Source organism: Callithrix jacchus, chromosome 9 (genome assembly GCF_049354715.1).
Source record: "Callithrix jacchus isolate 240 chromosome 9, calJac240_pri, whole genome shotgun sequence".
NCBI classification, from domain to species: domain Eukaryota; kingdom Metazoa; phylum Chordata; class Mammalia; order Primates; family Cebidae; genus Callithrix; species Callithrix jacchus.
The window spans coordinates 38592059-38618651 of NC_133510.1; the positions used below are offsets into that span (position 1 = coordinate 38592059).

The 26593-nt window shown below is 39.8% G+C and overlaps 1 protein-coding gene across 3 annotated transcripts in view; it reads left to right on the forward strand.

Annotated features, from left to right (window-relative positions):
• The window catches only part of PKP2 (plakophilin 2), a 123211-nt gene that overhangs the window by 34591 nt on the left and 62027 nt on the right, over positions 1–26593 (forward strand). For all 3 annotated transcript variants that reach the window (XM_009003647.5, XM_002752378.6, XM_054238178.2), the window contains exon 5: positions 20041–20248. In XM_009003647.5, coding sequence (XP_009001895.4) covers positions 20041–20248 — 208 coding nt within the window. The remainder of the gene's footprint in view (positions 1–20040; positions 20249–26593) is intronic.

Genomic DNA, 26593 nt, shown 5'->3' on the forward strand with positions numbered 1-26593 from the left:
GAAAAGGAATTGATCACATATGTGCGAGTCTTTCTGGACCATGTATTCTGTTCTATTGATCTATTTGTCTTTTTTATTTTTATTTTTTGGAGATGGAGTCACTCTGTTTTCTAGGCCAGAGTGCAGTGGCACAATCTCCACTGACTGCAACCTCTGCCTCCTGGGTTCAAGTGATTTTTCTGCCTCAGCCTCCTGAATAGCTGGGGTTACAGACACCTGTCATCACACCCGGCTAATTTTGTATTTTTCAGTAGAGTCAGGGTTTCACCATGTTGCCCAGGCTGGTCTCCAACTCCTAACCTCAAGTGATCCACCTACTTTGGCCTCCCAAAGTGCTGGGATTACAGGTGTGAGCCACCACACCAGCCTGTAAGATTATTTTTGAAGGCTTACTATTCCCAAGTATTATCATTTCCTAAATGAATTTTGAGAAAATTGATTTTTGTGAGAAAACTGGGGATGTGAAACAGTCTTAGATCCTAGTGCAAATAAACATGACTCAAGTCAACCGGTTAAGTCTTACTTTCAGAAAGCCTTTACCCAGAAAGGGACCAACTTCTCATCATCTGATTCAGAGAAAGGGACGTGTTGGGTAATAGTACCGGCATAATTAGTCTTCAGCAAAGATGAAGACTGTCTGTTTTTATGCAAATTCCACACTGTCTTGATTACTATAGTTTTGTAAGTCTTGAAATTAGGTAATGTTAGTCCTTCCATTTTATTCTTTTTAAAAGTTATGTTGGCTATTGTGGGTCTTGAGCAGTTCCATTTGAAGTTTAGAATCAGCTTGTCAATTTCTTAAAAAATTATTGCTGAGATTTTGTTAGAAATTCACTGGATCTGTAGATTAATGTGGAGAGAATTGACATCTTAACAATATTGAGTCTTCTGACCCATGACCATGGTACATCTTAACATTTATTTAGGTCTTCAGTTTTTCTCAGCAGACTTTTACAGTTTTTACTGTAGAGGTCTTTCATGTCTTTTCTTAGATTTATCCCTAAGTTTATCGTATTTCCAGATGCTATTGTAAATGGTGCTTTTTTATTTCTATTTTTGGTTGTTCATTGCTTAGTATATAGAATAGATAATTTATATACATATATATTTACCGAGAGAGAGAGAGTGTGTGTGTGTGTGAGAGAGAGAGAGAGAGAAAGAGAGAGAGTGAGTACTGGCTAGAACCTCTCCTACAATCTTGAAAAGAAATGGTGAGCGTGGACATATTATCCTGTTTCTGATCTCAGGGCAAAAGTATTCAGTCTTTCTTTTACCCTTAAGTATTATGTTACCTGTAGATTTTTTGTAAATGACCTTATCAGGTTGAAGAACTTACCTTCTACTTCTGCTTTCATTTTTTTTTGAGTTTTTGTTTTTTAATCACAAATAGATGTTGGATTTTCTCAGAGTGTTTTTATGTATTTATTGAAATAGTAAATTATGCATCTATTGAAATATACATTTATTGAAATATTTTAATATTGAAATAGGATCCTGTTCCTAGCAGACATCTACAGGATCCAATAAATGATGAGGCAAGAATATTTATTTATTTGTTTGTTTATTTTTTTATTTTTGAGACTGAGTTTCACTCTGTCATCTAGGCTGGAGTGCAGTGGTGAGAGCTTGGCTCACTCCAGCTGCCATCTTTCCCATTCAAGCGATTCTCCTGCTTCAGCCTCCCAAGTAGCTAGTTACAAGCACCTGCCACTACACCTGGCTAATTTTTGTATTTTCAGTAGAGATGGGGTTTTGACATGTTGGCCAGGCTGATCTTTCACTCCTGACCTCAAGTGGTCCACCCACCTACCAAAGTGATCCACCTGAGTCCTTCTGGTTTTGAATTTTAATTTTGCTGTTTAGGTAAATTACCTTGATTTTAAAATGTGATTCAATTCATAAACCCCACCTGGTTATGATATACTGTCAATTTTTAAGTTTTATGACTAGATTCGCTAAAATTTTGTTAAGAAATTTCTGTATTTATAAAAGACATGATCTGTACTTTTTTTTTCTTGTAATGTCTGTCTGATTTTGAGTTGAGGGTAGTACTAGTTTCATAGAATGAAGTGGGAAGTATTCCCTCCTTTTCAAGTTTTTTAAAGTTTGGTTAGTCATGGTATTTTTTCTTCCTTAAATGCTTGGTAGACTTCAGCAATGAAGCCATCTCAGCCTGAAGTTTTTACACGTGTGAGAAGGATGTTAGGTACAAATTCAGTTGCTTTAACTGCTGTGGGGCTATTTGGGCTGTCAGTTGCTCTTTTAGTGAGCTTTGGTAGTTTGTGTCTTTCAAGGGATTTGTCCATTTGATCTAAGTTGCTCCAGTGCTCTTTGTCTGTTTGTGTAGATAGTGTTATCATTTATCTTTACATGAAAAAATTTTTTAATTTTGTTTTGATTTTTACAAGCCCACTTTTATTTATTAATGTTTCATGAGTTTAAATCCTTGAGGGGGGCAGCATCACTCGGATTCTGTGTCTAATAGCTTTAGTGGAAGGTTGCTTTGGAATTTGGCGTGAACTTTGCCACTGTGTTCGTGGGCCTGGGTTACCTTTCCCCAGATTACTCTGGTTTGGTTTGGTTTGCCGCCAGAAGTCACTGTGTTGTTCTTTGCTTTGTATACATAAGGACGTCTCTTGCCCAAATAGAATTGCTTCAACTCGGGCATAAACACCTTCAATTTTAAGAAGAGATGTGTGTTCCCTTTGATTCCAGAGAGCCCGCTTATAGCCAGCAAAAATGGCCTTGGACCACAGCCTGCTTTCGAGGCATACTTCCTTTTAGAAGTTCTATTCCTAGCATGCCTTCACAGGGTCCAAGATGGTGAGGCAAGATTATTTATTTGTTTAATTATTTATTTATGTATTTTTGAGACCAATCTCACTGTTACCCAGGCTGGAGTGTAATGGTGCGATCTTGACTCACTGCAACCTCCTCTTTTCCCATTCAAGTGATTCTTCTGCCGCAGCTTCCCGAGTAACTAGAATTACCGGCGCCCACCACTACGCCCAGCTAATTTTTGTATTTTTAGTAGAGATGGGGTTTTGCTATGTTGCCAGGCTGATCTTTCACTCCTTACCACAAGTGATCCACCCACCTCCCAAAGTAATTCACTTGAGTCCTCCTCAAGTGATCCCCTCCCGAAGTGCAGGGATTAAAGGTGTGAGCCACCGTACCCGGACTACCTGAAAAAAAATTTTTTTAAATATTTATTTTAGTTAATTGCCAGCAAACCTGCATTATTTCAGCTTCTTTTTTTTTTTTGAGACGGAGTCTTGCTGTTACCCAGACTGGAGTAACGATCTCCACGCGATCTCCGCGAACTGCAACCTCCGCCTCCTGGGCTCAAGCAATTCTCCTGCCTCAGCCTCCCGAGTAGCTGGGACCACAGGCGCGTGCCACCACGCCCAGCTAAGTTTTTTGTATTTTTACTAGAGATGGAGTTTCACTGTATTAGCAGGATGGTCTCAATCTCCTGACCTCATAATCCACCCACCTTGGCCTTCCAAAATGCAGGGATTTCAGGCGTGAACCACCACACCCGGCCTTATTTCAGCTTTTGTATGTCTGAAAAAGAATTTCATCTTTGCTTTTGAAAGATATTTTCTCTGGCTTTAGAATTCCAGGTTGACAGGTTTCTAAATATTAGTACTTGAAAGTTGGCTGGGCACAGTGGCTCACACCTGTAATCCCAGCACTCGCAAGACCAAGGCAGGCGGATCAGTTGAGGCCAGGAGTTTGAGACTAGGCTGGGCAATATGATCAAACTTTGTCTCTACTAAAAATACAAAATTAGGTGTGGTGGTAGATGACTATAATCCCAGCTATTTAGGATGCTGAGGCAGGAGAATCTCTTGAACCCAGAAGGCGAAGGTTGCAGTGAGCAACTACATTCCAACCTGGGCGTCAGAGTGAGACTCCGTCTCTGTCTCAAAGAAAGTTGTTCCACTGTCTTCTCACTTGCATTGTTTTAGACAAGAAATCTCCTGTCATCCTTATCTTTGTTCCTCCATCCATGTCTTTTCTTCCCCCCTCCATAGGCTTTTAAGATTTTCTCTTTCTTACTGGTGGTGTTGATCGGTTTGGTCACATGTGCCTTAGTGTAGTTTCTCTTCGTTTTCTTGTGCTTGGGAGTTCACTGAGCTTCATAGATACGCAAATTTCTACTTTTCATCAAATTTAGAAAATTTTCTCATTTTTTCTATTCCTTTCTTGGGAACTATAATTACATATATGTTGGACTTCTTTAGGTCTTTCCCTTTTTTTTTGAGACAGAGTCTTGCTCTGTCACCCAGGCTGGAGTGCAGTGGCGCAGTCTTGGCTCACTGCAACCTCCATCTCCCGGGTTCAAGCGATTCTTAAGTAGCCTCAGCCTCCTGAGTAACTGGGATTACAGGTGCATGCCACCATGCCCAGCTAATTTTTGTATTTTTAGTAGAGACAGGATTTCATGATGTTGGCCAGGCCAGACAGGGTTTCACCATGTTGGTCTTGAACTCCTGACCTTGTGATCTATGCACCTCTGTCTCCCAAAGTGCTGGGATACAGGAGTGAGCCACCTCACACCACCCAGGTCTTTCCTTTTTAATCTTCCTTCTCTGTGTTTTTAGATAAGCTTAATTCCTATGCTTTAAGTTTCCTAATATCTTAATAAGTGTTTAATATGCCAGTTTTTTTTTTTGAGACGGAGTTTTGCTCTTGCTACCCAGGCTGGAGTGCAATGGCACGATCTCGGCTCACCGCAATCTCCGCCTCCTGGGTTCAGGCAATTCTCCTGCCTCAGCCTCCCGAGCAGCTGGGATTACAGGCACGCACCACCGTGCCCAGCTAATTTTTTGTAATTTTAGTAGAGACGGGGTTTCACCATGTTGACCAAGATGGTCTCGATCTGTTGACCTCGTGATCCACCCGCCTCGGCCTCCCAAAGTGCTGGGATTACAGGCTAATATGCCAGTTTTTAATATACCATTCATTTTTTTCAGTGTATTTTTTCTTCATACATTGAAATTTTCATCTTTAAAAGTTAGATTTGAGTATTTTTATGTCTTCTGTGTTTCTATTTAACACATTCCATCTCTGCTCAAGATTTTTGAACAGATAAAATTGCTACCTTAATGTCCTTGTCTGCTAATTCCAACATCTGTGTCTATTCTAGGTAGCTTTTGATTGATTGCTTTATTTCCACATTATGGGTCGTATTTTTCTTCTTCTTTGCTTGCCTGGCAGTTTTTGTTGGCTCAAGGGCATTGCGTTTTGTCTTGTTGGATGCTGGATATTTTTGTAAATATTCTTGAGCTTTGTTCTGGTGCAGTTAAGGTACTTGGAAACAGTTTGATCCTTTCAAGTTCTACTTTTAAAAAAAAAATTAAGTTCTGGGATACGTGTGCAGAGTGCAGATTTGTAACATACGTATATGTGTGCCATGGTGGTTTGCTGCACCCATCAACCCATCATCTAGGTTTTAAGCCCCGAATGAATTAGGTATTTGTCCTAATGCTCTCCCTCCCCTTGCCCTCAAATTCTACTTTTAAGATTTGTTAGGTGGAACCAGAGGAGCATTTGTTCTAGCGATAATTAATCCCTGCTCTTAAGGCAGGACACTTCTGAGAATTCTACGTAATGTAGCAGGAATTTTAAGATTTTTCTGGCTGGCTGATAAAAATAGTCATTGTTCCTAGGCCTGTGTGAACGTGAAGAGCTGTTCCCTTAAATTCTTTTGAATGATGATTTCCCTGGCCTCAGACAGTTTCCTCATACCACATACAATGATTAATACTCTGCTGAATACTAGAGGGCAGATCTCTGCAGATCTCAGGAGTTCTCTTTCTGTTAAGTTCTTTTCTGTGTGGTACTCTTTTCTGTAAAAATTAGCCCCTTTGGTCTTCTCAGACTCTGAGCTCTGTGCCCTCAGCCCTGTTGGGCTTCACTTAAGTTTTCTCCCACTGCCCCATAGCCTGGGAACAGTGATATCTAAGGGATTGATGTCTGTCATTTACTCATATCCAGTTATTGAAACCATTGTATGTCTTGTCCAATTTTTGTTTCAGTCAGTAGGTAAGTTGAATTGTTAACTACTATCGAGCCATTTTTAACTTTGATAAATAAGTCCTCCCAAAAATTGTGCAAGTTTATACTCTTATCAACATTGTATCAGAGTGTTCATTTCCATGTACCGTTACTAACACAAGGTATTATTCTTTTGTTTGTTTTTGTTAATCTGATAACCAAAATAGGCATTTAATTATCATGGAAATTTTCTTCTGTTTTGGAATCAAGACTAATAGTTGTCCAATCAAGGAGTTATTGAGGGCCAGGTGCTATGGCTCACACCCATAATCCCAGCACTTTGGGAGGCCAAGGCAGGCGTATCACCTGAGGTTAGGCGTTCAAGACCAGCCTGGCCAACATGGTGAAACCCCATCTCTACTAAAAATACGAGAATTAACTGATGTAGTGGCATATGCCTGTAGTCCCAGCTACTCGGGAGGCTGAGGCAGGAGGATAGCTGAAACCCAGGAGGCAGAGGTTGCAGTGAGCCAGGATCATGCCATTATACTTCAGCCTAGGCAACAGAGAGAGGCTCTGTCTCACACACACTCACACAGACACACACACACACACACAAAGTTATTGAGAAAAATCTTTCTTAAAATTATAAAATAAATAATTTTTTAGAATTTGTCATCATCTTGCATGTATAAACTATGCCCATTATACATCATCTGCCATTTTTAGTTAAGTTTAAAGTGAAATGAGAACTTAATGGAACTAATCCATCTGAGTTCAAATCCTAGTCTCTTAACATTAATTCTACCCACAACTAATTAGAGAGCTCTCTTAAGCTTTTTCCCTTTATATAGTTTTCCCAAAGCATTCAAATTAATTTTCTGAGAAATAAGTATTTTTTCTATGCTTATATTCCATCCATTTATAGAATAGGTAAGTAAATTATGTAATTATAATAACATGCAATTGATATACATACACTGGGAAACACACCTAAATTACTATTGGTGAACATGTAACTCAACTGGTAGAAATAGAAGTGCAAAGGCTCAAATAGAGTAACCTACCAACTTTGATAGTACTCTGAAATCAAGGTTTCACAGAGGGAAAAGAGAGTGTAGTTGGTAAACCCTGCAGTTCAGTTAAGTGAGGGTCACAAAAAAGAGCTTCTGCTGATTTTTTTCACTTACATTTCATTAATTATTCACGAAGTTGAGCACCTTTCGGTGTCATTTTTGACCTTATATTTCTTCAGTAAATTGTCATTTTTAATCCATTGTGTATTTTTTCTACTAAGGTATGTCTCTTTCTTAATGACTTACAGTTCTTTACCTACTACACGTATTAATCTGTTGTTACATATGTGGCAAATAGTTTCTCCTGCTTTATTTTTTTCATTATTGTTTTTAACTTTGTTTATGGTATCTTTCATCATGCAGGATTTTAAAATTCTTGTGAGAGCAAACAATATTTTCTATCTTGGTATCTGTATTTTAGATATTGCTTTAAAAGACTTTTCCCCACATCTAGATTGTTTTCCTTTTCACAAGTTGTATAATTATGGAGCGTTTCTCACTGACCTTTGTCTATTTGTTTCATAGGAAGAATGAGTAAGGATTTTAGAAGAAATATTTAGCTAATGATGAACCTTCTTTATACATATAGGTGAAGGGAATGGGGCTAAATATTGATCCTCTAATAGCTAGTTAGAGATAAATGTTTAAATCTTTTTTTATTCATGGTTTTTTTATGGGATTTGTTTGTTTGAGACAGGGTCTCGTTCTGTTCCCCAGGCTGGAGTGCAGTGGTGTGATCAGGACTCACTGCAGCCTCAACCTCTGTGGGTCATTCCTCCCATCTTAGCCTCCCAATCATTTGGGACCACAGGCATGTACCACCATGCCTGGCTAATTTTTTTTTTTTTTTTTTTAATAGAGATGTGGTCTCTTTGTGTGCACAGGCTGGTCACAAACCCCTGGGCTCAGGCAGTCTTCCCACCTCGGCCTCTCAAAGTACTGGCATTATAGGCATGAGCTACCACACCAGGGCCTATTCCCAGTTTTTAAAAACTGGGCATTATTGTGTATGTTTGGCTTTTGTAGTATGATTTACTGGAACTTTATTCTGTTGCCCAAGTTGGACTAGATTTCTACTATCTCTTAAGTTACTAATTTGATTAAAAATATCATTTTGCTTCCACATAGGCTTGAAGTTATGTTTGCTGGCTTGACTCTTACTCAGAGACAAAGCCAGAACAAAGACTGGTTTTTAGAATGATGAAACATGAAAATTACATCCAAAACTAAAAATGTATATGCTTCATAGATAATCTAAGAATTATAATGTCATAACCCAAGAACAATTTGAAAAATCCTTCTTATATTAAGCATGGTACTATAGTTTTTAAAGGTATGTATGAGAGAAAATTATAATTTGGACATAGAGATCAAAATTTTAAATCATAAAACTTTTAAAACCAGTAGCAGCTTTTCAGTCCTCATTTTCTTTGATTAGGGTTCTTGGTGTTTGATGCTGTTGATCTCTCTCTCTTTTTTTTTTTTTTTTTTTTTTTTTGAGGCATGCTCTTACTCTATTGCCCAAGTTGGAGTGCACTAGCACTATCATGGCTCACTGCAGCTCAACCTTCTGAGCTCAAGCAATCCTCCTGTCTCAGCCTCAGCCTCCTGAGCCTCTGAGACTTCAGGTACATGCCACTTTGCCCAGCTTTTTTTTTTTTTTTGAGATGGAGTCTCACTCTGTCACCCAGGGTGGAATGCAGTGGTGCAATGTTTGCTCACTGCAACCTCTGCCTCTCAGGTTCAAGTGATTCTTGTGCCTCAGCCTCCTGAGTAGCTGGAATTACAGACACCCACTACCACGCCCAGCTAATTTTTTTAGTATTTTTAGTAGAGACGGAATTTCACCATGTTGGCCAGGCTAGTCTCGAACTCCTGACCTTGTGATCCATCCACTTTGGCCTCCCAAAGTGCTGGGATTACAAGCGTGAGCAACCACGCCCGGCCACCCAGGTAATTTAAAAGTTTTTTTTGTTCAAGCCCAGGCTGGTCTTGAATTCTTGGACTCAAGCAGTCCTCCCATGTTGGCCTCCAAAGTGCTAGGATTACGGACATGAGCCATTGCACCTGGCCTAAATATATCTTCCTTTGTTTGTCTTCTCTACTCTCCAACCCTCTCTCTAAACTTGTTCTTTCTGTTGGGCTGGGAGGCAGGACATTGGTGGTTTAATCATGGTCTCTCAAGAGTCACTGCTCACTGAGTTTGAATCCCAGCACCCTAATTACATAGATGACCTTGGACAAGATATTTTGCTTCTCTGAGTTTCAGCTTTCTTACCTGTAAAGTGGAAATAATAGTTCTCCTACCAAGAGTTGTCCTAACAATGCAGTCAGATAATTGTGTACTGCCTGCCCCAATGCAATAACTCCGATCATAGTGTTTCCCTGTCAGTGGCAGGAGGGTAGTTCACCCAGGTAATTTGACATGAAAACTTGAACAGTCTTTGAACCTTCTTTTTTCCTTACCTCTTATATTCACTCAGTCTTCAAGTCCTATTAATGCTGCTTCTAAAAGTATCTGGAATCTACCCACATCTTTTTCTCCCTACTCAAAGCTACTCTCTTGATCCCAGCACCATCATTTGTTAATCCAGCTGTCTCCAGATTAATATCCCTGTCTCCCTTCACATCCATTCCTAATATGGTCTCATGCCTCACAGCCCCCAGGGAGACTGTTGCCTGCAGGATAAAAGACAAATCTCTTAATTTAGTATGTAAGATCCTTCTTAACGTGGTCTTATTGTCATGCCTGTTTCATACGTCATCGCTGAAGTAGTTACTTCCATAAATATCTTGCAAAAACTTATTATAAAACAAATTCAAGTTCATGATAAGAAATTTGAGAAGTTAAAAAACAAGAAAATATACCTATAATCGTACCATAATCATTTTGGTTTTGTTCTCTCTTTTTTTTTTTTTTTTTTTTTGAGATGGAGTTTTCACCCTTGTTGCTCAGGCTGGAGTGCAATGGTGTGATCTCAGCTCATGACAACCTCTGCCTCCTGGGTTCAAGCAATTCTCCTGCCTTGGCCTCCTGAGTAGCTAGGATTATAGGCATGTGCCATTATGCCCAGCTAATTTTGTATTTTTAGTAGAGACTAGGTTTCTCCATGTTGGTCAGGCTGGTCTTGAACTCCTGACCTCTGGTGATCTGCCCACCTTGGCCTCCCAAAGTGCTGGGATTACAGGCATAAGCCACCACACCTAGCTTATTCTCTAATTTTTAATGCATATATTTACATATTTTCAATCACATTGCGTATGTAGCTTTCTTTGTCCCCACAAAAAAAATTATTTTTGTTTCGATTTTTTAAAGTGTGCACAAATGCAGCCTCACTATTTGAAAACATAGAAAATGGCAGATCCTATTTATGATTCATACATTTACCACTTCCCCCAAATTCCCTAATCTTAGTTCCTTTTTGCCTATGTTTATTGAGTGGAAATGCATAGATATTTTATTCCATTTTTTATTTTTTATTTTATTTATTTATTTTTTTTGAGACAGAGTCTTACTCTATCCCCCAGGCTAGAGTGCAGTGGTGCAATCTTGGCTCACTGCAACCTCTGCCTTCTAGGTTCAAGCGATTCTTCTGCCTCAGCCTCCCCAGTAGCTGGCATTACAGCCTTACACCATCAAGCCCACCTAATTTTTTGTGTTACTAGTAGAGAAGAGGTTTTACCATGTTGGTCAGGCTGGTCTTGAACTCCTGACCTCAAGTGATCCGACCCACCTTGGTCTCCCAAAGTGCTGGGATTACAGGTGTGAGCCTCCACGCCCAGATATATCCCATTTTTTAAATGACGTGGATTTTTATAACATTAATAATATTTTATAAATTTCAGTTAACATGCTAATGGTGATGGTTGCTGCCATGTGTTGAGTAATTACTATGTGCCTGACGTGTAATTACTCATGTTTCTTTTTAATTGTTAATTTTTTAAATATATATATTTTTCATTGTACTTTAGGTTCTGGGATACATGTGCAGAACATGCAGGATTGTTGCATAGGTACACATATGGCAATGTGGTTTGCTGCCTCCATCCCCGTCACCTATATCTGGCATTTCTCCCCATGTTATCCCTCCCCAACTCCCTACCCTCTGCTGTCCCTCCCCTTGTCCCCCGCAACAGACCCCAATGTGTGATGCTCCCCTCCCTGTGTCCATGGGTTCTCATTGTTCAACACCTGCCTGTGAGTGAGACCATGTGGTGTTTGATTTTCTGTTCTTGTGTCAGTTTGCTGAGAATGACAGTTTCCAGATTCATCCATGTCCCTACAAAGGACACAAACTCACCGTTTTTTATGGCTGCATAGTATTCCATGGTGTATATGTGCCACATTTTCCTTGTCCAGTCTATTGTCAATGGGCATTTGGGTTGGTTTCAGGTCTTTGCTGTTGTAAACAGTGCTGCAATGAACATACGTGTGCATGTGTCCTTATAGTAGAATGATTTATAATCCTTTGGGTATATACCCAGTAATGGGATTGCTGAGTCAAATGAAATTTCTATTTCTAGGTCCTTGAGGAATCGCCACACTGTCTTCCACAATGGTTGAACTAATTTACACTCCCACCAGCAGTGTAAAAGTGTTTCAATTTCTCCACATCCTCTCCAGCATCTGTTGTCTCCAGATTTTTTAATGATCGCCATTCTAATGGCTGTGAGATAGTATGTCAATGTAGTTTTGATTTGCATTTCTCTAATGACCAGTGATGATGAGCATTTTTTCTTTCTTTTTTCTTCTTTTTTTTAATTGCATTTTAGGTTTTGGGGTACATGTACAGAACATGCAAGACAGTTGCATAGGTACACACATGACAGTGTGTTTTGCTGCCTTCCTCCCCTTCACCCACATTTGGCATTTCTCCCCAGGCTATCCCTCCCCAGCTCCCCGCCCCTGCTGTCCCTCTTCTATCCCCCCCAATAGACCCCAGTGTTTAGTACTCCCTTCCCTGTGTCCATGTGTTCTCATTTTTCATCACCCGCCTATGAGTGAGAATATGTGGTATTTCATTTTCTGTTCTTGTGTCAGTTTGCTGAGAATGATGTTCTCCAGATTCATCCATGTCCCTACAAACGACACGAACTCATCATTTTTGATTGCTGCATAATATTCCATGGTGTATATGTGCCACAATTTCCCAATCCAGTCTATCATCGATGGGCATTTGGGTTGGTTCCTGGTCTTTGCTATTGTAAACAGTGCTGCAATGAACATTCGTGTGCATGTGTTATAGTAGAACGATTTATAGTCCTTTGGATATATACCCAGTAATGGGATTGCTGGGTCAAATGGAATTTCTATTTCTAAGGCCTTGAGGAATCACCACACTGTCTTCCACAATGGTTGAACTAATTACACTCCCACCAACAGTGTAAAAGTGTTCCTATTTCTCCACATCCTCTTCAGCATCTGTTGTCTCCAGATTTTTTAATGATCGCCATTCTAACTGGCGTGAGATGCTATCTCAATGTGGTTTTGATTTGCATTTCTCTTATAACCAGTGATGATGAGCATTTTTGCATATGTTTGTTGGCCTCATATATGTCTTCTTTTGAAAAGTGTCTGTTCATATCCTATGCCCACGTTTGAATGGGCTTGTTTTTTTCTTGTAAATCTGTTTTAGTTCTTTGTTAATTCTGAATATTAGCCCTTTGTCAGACGGGTAGGTTGCAAAATTTTTTTCCCATTCTGTTGGTTGCCAGTTCACTCTAATGACTGTTTCTTTTGCTATGCAGAAGCTCTGGAATTTAATTAGATCCTATTTGTCTATTTTGGCTTTCGTTGCCAATGCTTTTGATGTTTTAGTCATGAAGTCCTTGCCTATACCTAGGTCCTGAATGGTTTTGCCTTAGGTTTTCTTCTAGGGTTTTTATGGTGTTAGATCTTAGATTTAAGTCTTTAATCCATCTGGAGTTAATTTTCGTGTAAGGTGTCAGGAAGGGGTCCAGTTTCTGCTTTCTGCACATGGCTGGCCAGTTTTCCCAACACCATTTATTACACAGGGAATCCTTTCCCCATTGCTTGTTTTTGTCAGGTTTGTCAAAGATCAGATTGCTGTAGATGTGTGGCATTGCCTCCGAGGCCTCTGTTCTGTTCTATTGTTCTATATCTCTGTTTTCGTACCAGTACCATGCTGTTTTGATTACTGTAGCTTTGTAGTATAGTTTGAAGTCAGGTAGCATGATGCCTCCAGCTTTATTCTTTTTGCTTAGAATTGACTTGGTTATGTGGGCTCTCTTTTGGTTCCATATGAAGTTTAAGGTGGTTTTTTCCAGTTCCGTGAAGAGGGTCATAGGTAGCTTGATGGGTATAACATTGAATCTATAAATTCCTTTGGGCAATATGCCATTTTCACAATCTTCCTAACCATGAGCATGCAATGTTTTTCCATCTGTTTGTGTCCTCTCTTATTTCCTTGAGCAGTGGTTTGTAGTTCTCCTTGAAGAGGTCCTTTACATCCTTTGTTAGTTGTATTCCTAGGTATTTTATTCTCTTTGTAGCAATTGTGAATGGCAGTTTGTTCTTGTCTCTCTTTAAGTCTGTTATTGGTGTATCGGAATGCTTGTGATTTCTGCACATCAATTTTGTATCCTGAGACTTTGCTGAAGTTGCTTATCAGTTTTAGGAGATTTTGGACTGAGAAGATGCGGTCTTCTAAGTATACAAAGATGTCATCTGCAAGTAGACACAATTTGACTTCGTCCTTTCCTAATTGAATACCCTTTATTTCTTTTTCTTGCCTGATTGCTCTGGCTAGAACTTCCAATACTATATTTAGTAGGAGTGGGGAGAGACAGCATCCTTGTCTAGTGCCTGATTTCAAAGGGAATGCTTCTAGTTTTTGCCCATTCAGTGTTATATTGGCTGTGGGTTCCTCAATAAATAGCTTTTATTATTTTGAGATACATTCCACCAATGCCTAGTTTATTGAGAGTTTTTAGCATAAAGGGCTGTTGAATTTCTTGTAAGTCCTTCTCTGCATCTGTTGAGATAATCATGTGGTTTTTGTCTTTGGTTCTGTTGATGTGATGGATTATGTGTTGAACCAGCCTTGCATCCCCGGGATGAAGCCTACTTGATAAATAAGCTTTTTGATGTGCTGTTGCAATCGGTTTGCCAGTATTTTATTGAATATTTTTCCATCTATGTTCATCATCGATATTGGCCTGAAGTTTTCTTGTTGAGGCTCTACCGGGTTTTGATATCAGGATGATGTTTGTCTCATAAAATGATTTGGGAAGGGTTCCCTCTTTTTGGATTGGTTGGAATAGTTTCAGAAGGAGTGGTATCAGCTCCTCTTTGTATGTCTGGTAGAATTTGGCTGTGAACCCATCTGGACCTGGGCTTTTCTTTGTTGGTAGGCTATTAATTGCTACCTCTACTTCAGCTCTCGTTATTGGTCTATTCAGGGTCTCGATTTCTTCCTGGTTTAGGCTTGGGACAGTGCAGATGTCCAGGAATTTAACCATTTCTTCCAGGTTTACTGGTTTATGTGCATAGAGTTGTTTGTAGTAATCTCTGATGGTAATTTGTATTTCTGTGGAATCTGTAGTGATATCCCTTTTATCGTTTTTTATTGCATCTGTTTGATTCTTCTCTCTTTTCTTTTTTATTAATCTGGCTAGTGGTCTGACTGTTTTGTTGATTTTTTCCAAAAACCAGCTCTTGAATTTATTGATTTTTTTGGAAGGGTTTTTTGTGTCTCTGTCTCCTTCAGTTCTGCTCCGATCTTAGTTATTTCTTGTCTTCTGCTAGCTTTTGAGTTTTTTGGATCTTGCTCCTCTAGCTCTTTCCATTTTGATGATAGGGTGTCTATTTTAGATCTTTCCTTGCTTCTCATGTGGGCATTTATTGCTATATGTTTTCCTCTAGAGACTGCTTTAAATGTGTCCCAGAGATTCTGGTACGTTATGTCTTCGTTCCCGTTGGTTTCGAAGAACATCTTTATTTCTGCCTTCATTTCATTGTTTATCCAGTCAACATTCAAGAGTCAGTTTTTCATTTTCCATGAAGTTGTGCAGTTCTGAGTTAGTTTCTTAATCCTGAGATCTAATTTGTTTGTCCTGTGGTCTGAGAGACTGGTAAGATTTCCATTCTTTTGCATTTGCTGAGGAGTGATTTACTTCCAATTATGTGGTCCATTTTAGAGTAGGTGTGATGTGGTGCTGAGAAGAATGTATATTCTATGGATTTGGGGTGGAGAGTTCTGTAGATGTCTATTAGGTTTGCTTGTTCCAGGTCTGAGTTCAAGTCTTGGATATCCTTGTTAATTTTCTGTCTGGTTGATCTGTCTGATATTGACAGTGGCATGTTAAAGTTTCCCACTATTATTGTGTGGGAGTCTAAGTCTCTTTATAGGTCGTTAAGAACTTGCTTTATGCATCCGGTTGCTCCTGTATTGGGGCGTATATATTTAGGATGGTTAGCTCTTCTTGTTGCATTGATCCTTTTACCATTATGTAATGCCCTGCTTTGTCTCTTTTGATCTTTCTTGGTTTAAAGTCTATTTTATCAGAGTCTAGGAATGCAACTCCTGGTTTTTTATGCTCTCCATTTGCTTGGTAAATCTTCCTCCATCCCTTTCTTTTGGTAATTGCTCATCTTACACAATAATTCACATGTGACTAATGAGGGAACTGTATGGCTAATAAAGTGTCTGTCAGCTCTGCCTCTCCCGTGGATACCTCAACATGTGGCTTTGTGACGACCATCAACCGGTCTTTCTCGTTGCTGGATGTTTGTGATTTCTTATTTTCTACTATTAGAAATGATGTAGTCACTATTTTTGCCTGTTAGTATGTGTCTGCATTTCACATTATTTCTCAATAAAGGCTACTAGAAGTGAATGTTTTAAAAGTTTTGACACATATTGCCGCTTGCCTTCCAGAAAGGTTATGCCGGTTTACAGGGAGTGATTAATTCTAATGGGAGGGAAAGCAGAGAAAGGGAGTGACATTTCATAGGGGAGGTGACATTTGAGCTGGATCCCACAGGATGATTAGGGCTTTGCAGGAGGAAAGGCAGAGTGGGCAGAACCTTCCAGACAGGTAGAAATGAGAGCTGAGGCTCCAGGGCCAGAGAGCGCCTTCGCCACAGCAGAGGCGGTGTGTCCCTGGTGCTTATTTGCAACCAGAAGTCCTCGTCATTTACTTATTTTATGATTAGCAGGGAAGAGAATCAGAATAAAGCCTCAGAGAGAGTTAAAATTCTCATATGTGACTGGCCTTTCATGTATTTAGAAACCAACTCAAACGAGCACTTTTTTGAAGTTCTGAAACATTCATGGTAGTCTGTTTCTTTTTTCCTTTTCCCAAAAGAGGGAAAATACCCCGAGGTTTCAGTATAATGGGAAACTCAACCAACCCTTCTGGTCCCAGCTTCTTCCCTGGATGTTAAGAGCAGCATATTTGACATTGGTCCTAATGCGGATAGGATTCATCACCTACCATCTTCTAGTTCAGTGCAAGGAGAAGGTCATTAACTTGTTGCATTCAGCAGGATTTATATCCATTTGCTTGATAAAATGGATGAAAGTAACTAAAGTCTATTTTTAAACTTGGGATAAGTGCCAGACACTAGGGAGTCAAGTTCTACAGTAAATAGAGCTATAGCCGGATTTCAGCCTTTATCTGAGCACTGGTGCGTCTGTAGTTCTCTCTTTCCGGGCTAGAGCAAGTGCTGAAAGCCCAGGTGATAAAGGTGACAGGGTAAGGGAGCAGGTCTGAGCTGGGCAAGCTTCCGTAATGTTACCTGTACTAATTCTGTCATTGCAGCTTGAATTGCAGTATGCCTAGTAAGCCACTTCCCATCGTATTTTGAAGAAAGCAACTTCCGAATTAAGTTAATAAAATATTTCTAAAGCTGCTAAAGTACCTCAGGACAATAGGATTTTCTTTTTGCATCTGTTATGTATACTGTTACTGGGAAGATTTGGTCTATCTGGCATTTAGGAAGCTTATAAAAGTATGAATTTATATTGTTAACATATTTTCTCAAAAAACTTAAAGGCAGGCAATGTGACATGGTAACAGAATAACAGATCTCACTCAGAAGACATGGATATGTATCCCACAGTGCTATTTTGCCAGTCAAAGCCTTTCATTCTGCAATTTAACTTATTAAAAGGAGGAAGCCAGCCGGGAGTGGTGGCTCATGCCTGTAACCCTAGCCCTTTGGGAGGCCAAGGTGGGGAAGTCACTTGAGGTCAGGAATTCAAGACCAGCCTAGCCAACTTCGCAAAACCCTGTCTCCACTAAAAACGCAAAACTTAGCTGGGCGTGGTAGCGCACACTTGTAATCCCAGCTATAGGGAGGCTGAGTGAGGCAGGAGAATTCCTTGAACCCAGGGGGCAGAGGTTGCAATGGACCAAGATTGCGCCACTGCACTCCAGCCTGAGCGACAGAGTGAGACTCCGTCTCAAAAAAAAAAAGTATGAATTTACCTTAAAACCTTACCATGAAATTAAAACTAGGGAATTAGGGAAACATGAATTACAGATTGTTTTAACATAAATTGGCATTTTTTTGTTGTTGTTTTTTGTTTTTGCTTTTAAGGAAGTGTAATACAGGTTAAGTATTGCTTATCCGAAATGCTTGGGGCCAGAAGTATTTTGAATTACTCCCTTGGAGCATTATGTGAGCTTTCAAAGTTTCAGACTTTGAAGTATTTCAGAGTTCAGATTTTCAGATAGGAATACTCAGCCTGTAATGGGAATAGATGAAGTGATCAAATAGATACTCTGTTGGACTAGATTTACTTGACAGCTAAGAAATCTTTATCATGTATTTAAATGGCTTTAGATACAGTCCAACAAAATTGCTGTAGCCACTCTCCCACCTGTCTCTTGTTCTGCAAATGTCTCCTCAGAAGGGAGCTAGCAAGTGGAAGTATTATTCCTTATTACGGCCAGTGAAGCCTTAAAGGAATCAAGAGTACTTTCTTTTTAAGTTTCTTGCAATCTATTAATTAGATAATGTATATAAAACTCCTAACACTATACTGACACTTTTTTTATTTTTTGTTGAGATAGAGTTTCACTCTCTCCCTCAGGCTGGAGTGCAGTGGTGCGATCTTGGCTCACTGCAACCTCCGCCTCCCGGGTTCAAGCAATTCTGCCTCAGCCTCCCGAGTAGCTGGGACTATAGGCACGCGCCACCGTGCCCAGCTAATGTGTGTGTGTGTGTGTGTGTGTGTGTGTGTGTGTGTGTGTTTAGTAGAGATGGGGTTTCACCATGTTGACCAGGATGGTCTCAATCTCTTGACCTCATGATTCGTCCACCTCAGCCTCCCAAAGTGCTGGGATTACAGGCGTGAGCCACTGCACCCAGCCTATACTGACACTTCTTAATGTTAGAAGTAGGAGGGAGAGGGGTTGTAATTTTTGCTTTATTATGATGATTGTGATTATTATCATTCTATTATTTTATTATTTAGATTATTTTATAATTCTGATATTTATTTCTGCCTTTCTAGTCTTTTCTCCAGTCCTGTCAAAGGAATATGTAATATTAGAGGGCAGTGTCCTAAATACCATTGATCTGTCTATGAAAGGGAGGCTAGAGCCTGATACATAGAAAATTTGCAAATTTGCCCCAGGCCAGGTGTGCAGTTCTCCCTGGAGCGTAAACTGCTGGCGGTTAGGGTGTCCTTCCTAAATGACAAACTCCATTCAAAAGGGAAGCTCATGTCTGTTCATAAAAACTTATCTCCTCCAAAATTTTTGCATTAAGATAGTGAAAATGAGATCGTTACCAACAGCTCTTGCCAATTTAAAAGTTTCAAAATCAGATGTGAATAGAAGCCTATGAGAAGGAAAGCCTTCAGTCTATAACCTAATATTTTATTTCACCCACCCTGTGTCTACCTTCTAATATATATATATATGAAATGGAGTCTCGGGTTCCACAGGCTGGAATGCAGTGGTGCAATCTCAACTCACTGCAATCTCCGCCTCCCGGGTTCAAGTGATTCTTCTTCCTCAGCCTCCCGAGTAGCTCCATTACGTGGTAGCATGTGCCACCACACCCAGCTAATTTTTATATTTCTAATAGAGGCAGGGTTTTGCCATGTTGACCAGGCTGGTCTCGAACTCCTGACCTCAGATGATCCACCCGCCACAGCCTCACAAAGTGCTAGGATTACAGTCGGCCTGATTTCTTTAGATAATATTTTCAGACTAAAACAAAAAATCTCCTTGCTAAAATTAGGATTATTTGGCCCCTTCTTACGCACCCATAAGTTTTAGAATTAAAACCATCAATTTGTTTCCCATTCCTGGTTGTGCCCTTTCTCTAATAGCATGCGCTTTCTTATGTATTTGAATAGAAGGAGTATTTTTTAAATAACACATGTTAAAGTGTAAAGTTATGTTATCTGCTTAAAGTACTTGCATAAGTTTTATAAGTCTTTTAAAATACTCAATGCAGTTGATTATAAGAATTTAGGGTTAGTTTGCATTACTACTGAGGTTGACATGGTAAATGCGTTTTTTACTTCTACTATTGATGAAGGTGATACTGGTGATACTGTTCATTTTATATGAACTATAAAGTTTTATCTTAGGAAAAAACTTATATAATTTTGAATTCTGTCATAAAACTTTTCTTACTGCCTAGATTCCCAATTCCCTTCATTTTTGTTATGCTCCAAACTCTTATCACTTAACTCTGTTTCACTAATATCCATGTACCCTTTATCAATCTATCTTCCCCTTCACTCATTTCATAGGTTTCAGTCTTAACTTCCCAAATTTACTCTAAGTTCCTTGATAACAGATACTGCCTTATAACTGGGGTACGTTCTACAAGAGTCTCCCTTGTGCTACACATAGTTATTGATAAAGAAAGATTATAATCAGCATCAGTGAACTTCATCTGTTTGTGTTACATTGATCTTGATGCCACCTCAAAATTAATATTAGAAATATGCATCTACTTCTTCCTTAGGTTAACCAGCTTCGTGGCATCCCCAAGCTTCTGCAGCTCCTGAAAGTTCAGAATGAAGATGTTCAGCGAGCTGCGTGTGGGGCCTTGAGAAACTTAGTATTTGAAGACAATGACAACAAATTGGAGGTGGCTGAACTAAATGGGGTACCTCGGCTTCTCCAGGTGCTGAAGCAAACCAGAGACTTGGAGACTAAAAAGCAAATAACAGGTAGTGCTTACGGAACATTGAAGAATGTGACACATTTGCACCCCAGCCAGATGCCTCATGTTATCTCATTTTCTTAAGTTTCCTAGAGCAAATGACTGATGGGCTCGTTGTAATGCTAGAGGTAGCTTTAAAGGAACATTTGTTACCTGCTGGCTTAGACTCTAGATTTGAGCCATATTTGAATTCCTGGTTTTTTTCTTTTGAGACAGTCTTGCCCTGTCACCCAGGCTGAATTGCAGTGGTGCAATCTCGGATCACTGCAACCTCCACCTCCCGGGTTCAAGCAATTCTCCTACCTCAGCTTCCTGAGTAGCTAGGATTATAGGCATGTACCACCACACCCAGCTAATTTTTGAAATTTCAGTAGAGACGGAGTTTCACCATATTGACCAGGCTGGTCTCAAACTCCTGACCTCATGATCTGCCCGCCTCAGCCTCCCAAAATGCTGGGATTACACGCATGAGCCACTGCACCCAACCTGAATTGTGTTTTTCTGAAGGGGAAAATATTCTGTGGCTTTTGCTTAATATTCTTAATTAGAAACTCTATGCACCTTTGACTCAAATGTCTTTCAAACAACTTCTTGACAAGACTTACTGCAATCAAAATTCTGCTTAAATTCACTAACAGCCCGCTTTGTAGTTTAAGAACGCATAGGGTTTCACTGTTATCCAGGAGGCCCAAATCTTCAAAAGAAATTGACAAGAACCATACCCCATTGTTTTTATTATTTACTCAACAACCAGCTTGCTGAATCTGTAGAAAAAGAAACGAAATGAAGTGTCACATAGTTTTCCAATGTGGAAGATCAATTTAATCAAATATTAGAAACTATTTTTTCCAATCTTTCCATCACCTGGACTGCTCTCAGTACCTCGTCCTTAGCTCACTGTAATCCTAAAGAAAGAAGAAAAGAAAAAAGTAACTGGTTATGTTCATTTTTAATTCTCTACTTCACATTTTTGTTCAAACACTGATTTGAGCAAATAAATATCTCCTTTTTATGCAATGAATTGGAGAGATTGAATAATCAGATAGAATTAAAGCAGCAATGTTAGTAATATATCCTCTAAGCATGAAGAGAGGGAGCTAGTTTCATTTAAATGAATAGTCATATGAGAAAGGAGAAAATGATTCATTGCTGTCCCAGAATAAACCACTCTCCCTGCCGTCACCATCAGCTCTCCACTTGTGCTCCCTGCACACAGTACAAAGAGTACAGGAGGGACTGGGTGCAGTAGCTCACACCTGTAATCCCACGCTTTGGGAGGCCAAGGTAGGAGAATTCCTTGAGCCCAGGAGTTTGAGACCAGCCTGGGCAACATAGTTGGACCCTGTCTCTACAAAAAACAAAGAATTAGCCAGGCATGGTAGTGGTTTGTGCCTGCAGTCTCAGCTACTCGGGAGGCTGAGGTGGAAGGATTGTTTGACTCCATGAGGCTGGTCCACTGAGCTGTGATTGCACCACTGCACTCCAGCCTGGGCAAAAGAGTGAGACCTTGACTCAAAACAATTTAAAAAGATTGCAGGAGGTATTACTGAGTGCAATCATCAGTAAATTTTTATTAAACATCTTCAATGTCTCAGTGACATATGGACATTTTCTAATTTAATTACCACAAAAACCATGGGTTTCTAGGTATTATCAGGTTTTATATCTCAGTTTTACAGATGAGGAAACCAGCGCTCGGAAAATATATATCATAGCAGAGGTTTTTTGGGTTTTCTTTGTTTTTGTTTTTGTTTTTTTGTTTTGTTTTGTTTTGCTAGGTATAATATTTGACAGTGTTGGGGTAAATACTTTTAAAGGAAGTACTCCCTAAATATTGTTTAAATTGAATATAGTTTGCTCTTCTACCTTCTTCATTTAGTTTTATAATAGGTGTACTTTTTCTATACAGATTTTGTTACTATGTTATCTCTACTTTATATCTTAAAATATCACATTTTAAAATATTTATTTTGGATTTGGGGTTATATGTGCAGTGTGTCACATGGGTATATTGCGTGATGCCGAGGTTTGGGATGCAAATGGTCTCGTCACCCAGGTACTCAGCGTAGTACCCAGTAGATAGTTTTTCAACCCTTGCCCCATCCTTTCCTCTCTCTTTTATTAGACCCCAGTATCTATTGTTTTCCTATTTATGTCCATGTATACCCAGTGTTTAGCTCCTATTTGTAAGTGAGAGTATGTGGTATTTGATTTTTTGTCTTTGCATTAATTTGCTTAGGATAATGACCTCTAGCTGTATACATGTTGCTAAATGTTATATTTTAAATTCTGATATATTTTGATTTTATAAAACGATGTGAGGTGCCATGCTACCCTCTTGCTGGTGTTCCATCCTGTCCCATGAGGGATTGCTTTTCACATCTGTGATTTGTGTTAAAATAAAGTGGTTTCATTTATTCAACCAATATTTACAGAGCAGCTTTCAGAAGTCAGGCAGAGAATCACAGCCTAGGGAGGGTGTGGATTTTGTTTTTTGTTTTGTTGTTGTTGTTCGTTTGTTATTAAAGGATGGGGATCTCACTGTGCTGCCGAGGCTGGTCTCCAGGGCTCATGAGATCCTCCTGCCTCAGCCTCCTGAGGAGCTGTGACTATAGACACATGCCACGACACCCATATCGGATTTTGTTTTATCATCCACTAATTTTATAGTCAGGAAACTTCCTGAAGGGGTTATGTTTCATCGTGGACCTTAAAAGAGGAATGGACTTTCGGTTGGTATTTTGAAGGAGAATGAAAGTTATTCCTGGCAAAATGAACATCACTAGCAAGGAAAAGAGGCATAAAGAAGCTAGGTGCTGCCATGGCTGCTGCCATTTAGAGGAAGCTTGGAAGATAGAGTGATTTGGAGTTAGGATACATGGTAGTTAGCTTGGGAAGTAAGAGAGAGAGAGAGAGTGTGTGTGTGTGTGTCAAGGGAACAAGCCATTGAATATATTTCCTCTTCTCCTGCATAGGCAATAGGAGACTAACGTCAGAGAAATTCTGTGATGTTGATGCCATAGAAACCATTCAGGCATCATTAGGTCATCTATAGAGTTGATGAATGGAAGTTGATTGTGCAACACCCAGGATTTCTAGTATAAGCCAAACATCCCCACTGGAGGGTGTTCAGTACATGCTAATTGAACCAAACAGACATTTGAACATTTGATACAAATCCTTCTAAATTACTCTCTTTGGCTCTACTAATAGAAGAGCTAAATAAGGGCTTTCTGGGCCTCAGAAAAAATTGTTAACCTCATATAGACATGTTTATATCTTTGTTTAGAAACACAAAGAAAGTAAGTGTATGTGTGAATCTCAGTGGTCTGTTTCTTAGACCTTTTTTCTTTTTCTTTGAGCTCCCCCCATTATGTGTTGGTCACTAAGCTAGAGCTTTGTATTTTTTATCCCTGTTTCTCCAGACAACTCTATAAGAGGTGGGAGCACAGCTGGTGATTTACTAGTGTGAGACTCAGAGGGGTTAAGTAAATTGCTCAAGGTTGCATAACCAGTAAAGAACAAAGCCTAGATTTTACCCTAGTAGTATCTGAGTGTTTTGCTGTCATCCCACCTACTTCTTTTGGGGCATATGATGACTCATTTGTATAGTTTTTGAGAAGGGTCCTGTCTTTGAGAATCTGATCAGAGTCTCATTCTTCTTTGACCCTTCCTCTCTCTTGTTGTCTCTGCCTTGGTTCAAGCTGTCTTCATCTCTCACTTGACTCCCACAGTAGTAGCCTCTTACCTAGCCACTGAGATTCAGTATTGCACATTGCCAGCCTGTCCTCCATTCTGCTTCTAGTGATGTCTTTCTAATAAAAATACTGTCCCACTGTGCTCCCTGCTGCCCATGAGATGAAGCCCATACTCTAGTATCCACACAAAGATGTTGTGATGTGAGTCTGGTGATCATTGGCAGCAGGGTCTCCTCTCATCTTCTTCGAACCCAAGTTCTGAAATCCTAGAGAACCCACTGGTCTGCTCCAGGTCTGTCTTCTGTCTTGTGTCTGTCCCTGCTGCTATCTTGGAGTAGAATCCTTTTGCACACTTAGACTGCCTGGGGAGCCCACTCATCCTTCAATAGTTGGCTCAACTTATCTGAAGCATTTCAATTGCCATCTACTTTATTCTCAGTTCCCTCCCAACTTTCAGCAGAGTTTTCAAGAGAGGGGCTTCTCTGAGCTACCTTTGTATCCTTTAATATTAGGTTGCCACTTCTGCTGTGCCTGTGTATTTAATTGCAGAATGAAATGTGAGGCTCCTGTTAGTTTCTCAACAACTGTGGCTGTCTGACCAAATGTGAGAAAGAGTCTTCTGACCTGAAAATACCCAGAATACACACCAATAAGAGAGTCAGGTGTGTTTTAAGATAAGACCTTGATTTTTCTAGCCAAAATATACAAAATGAACCATCTGTTTCTACACATGAATAAGAAGTTGAACATCACTGGGAAAGAATCTAAACTCACTGACTTTTCTGCCATTTCCAGTACTAGCCTGGGATCTTCTCTTCCAATGAAAGAACTTCAGGATCAAAGACACCCCTACTCCCCCTTTCCCTGTGAGATTGTTCTTTCTCCCTTGCTCAGTGAGTGTGGCAGTGTCACCTTAATTGAAATGAGAACAGCACATCTTAGTCTCAGAAGTTCATCTTCAAGGTCACTGAGTAGTGAGCATTTGCGGGGTGAGCAGGATATAACTTGGATTAAAACAGACAAGTCATGGTAAGAGTACAGCAGGGGTGATTATCAGTGAAATATGTTGAAACTGCATGTTAATCTCTGCATATTTTATGGAAGTACTTAATTTGATTGCTGTATTTTAATAAAGTACTCAAAACGTTTTATTATAAAATATGTATTCTGCACTTTCTTTAGGTATTTGTATGTTATTTTATTCTGCATTCATAACGTGTAACAAGATACCCTGGGTTTATATACAACTTGGAATACATGCCCTTTTCAATAATCTGATATTCCAGGTAATATTTGCAAAATTTAGGTGAAAGGAGGAGTATATCTATGCAAGGGAAATTGTAAAAAAAAATTTCCTCCCACTCTCTGACCACTTTGAAAAACACAGTTAGAAAGAACCAGTTTTCTTTCTTGTCCTTGTCTGAGTGGTCACTGTCATCATCTTTTCCCTCTCATTCTTTTTCATTGAAGATAGGGATTTATTTAATCATAAAACTATAAGTTTTGCTGCCCAAGTGTTAGTGCAGATTTGTTAAATTCCTATATTTTCTGTCCTAGAGGTTATGATTATTGTTTTGAGACACTTTCACTCTGTCACCCAGGCCAGAGTGCAGTGGCACAATCTTGGCTCACTGCAGTCTCCACCTCCCATGTTCAAGCAATTCTCCTGTGGCAGCCTTCTGAGTAGCTGGTACTACAGGCACACACTACCATGCTTGGCTAATTTTTTTTATTTTTTTAGTAGAGATGGCATTTCACCATATTGGCCAGGCTGGTCCTGAACTCTTAACCTCATGATCCTCCTGCCTCAGTCTCCCAAAGTGCTGGGATTACAGGTGTGAGCCTAACCAAGGTCATTATTATTAAACATAAGTTGTAATATCTAAGATCCCTTTTCTGGTTAGCTGTCTTTTGCAAACATCACAGTTGAGAATAAATTTCCGGATAGTGGAGTTATCTATGAATAAGTTGTTAAAGATGAGACACATGAAAACCCAAATCATAAATATTATATTACATAATCCAGAATCTGATCATTGAAAGGACATCTATTCAGAATCATCCAGTCCATTGGTTTCCTCATGCCCAAAAGTGGAATCATTTTTTAAAAATATAAGTTCCTGGGCCGGGCGCGGTGGCTCACGCCTGTAATCCCAGCACTTTGGGAGGCCGAGGCGGGTGGATCATGAGGTCAAGAGATCGAGACCATACTGGTTAACACGGTAAAACCCCGTCTCTACTAAAAATACAAAAAATTAGCTGGGCATGGTGGCGCGTGCCTATAATCCCAGCTCCTCAGGAGGCTGAGGCAGGAGAATTGCCTGAACCCAGGAGGCGGAGGTTGCGGTGAGCCGAGATCGCGCCATTGCACTCCAGCCTGGGTAACAAGAGCGAAACTCCGTCTCAAAAAAAAATATATATATATATAAGTTCCTGGCTGGGCATGGTGGCTCACGCCTCTAATCCCAGTACTTTGGGAGGCCGAGGCAGGCGGATCATGAGTTCAAGAGATCGAGACCATCCTGGCCAACATGTGAAACCCTGTCTCTACTAAAAGTACAAAAATTAGCTGGGTGTGGTGGCGCGTGCCTGTAATTCCAGCTAGTTGGGAGGCTGAGGCAGAAGAATCACTTGAACCCAGGGGGTGAAGGCTG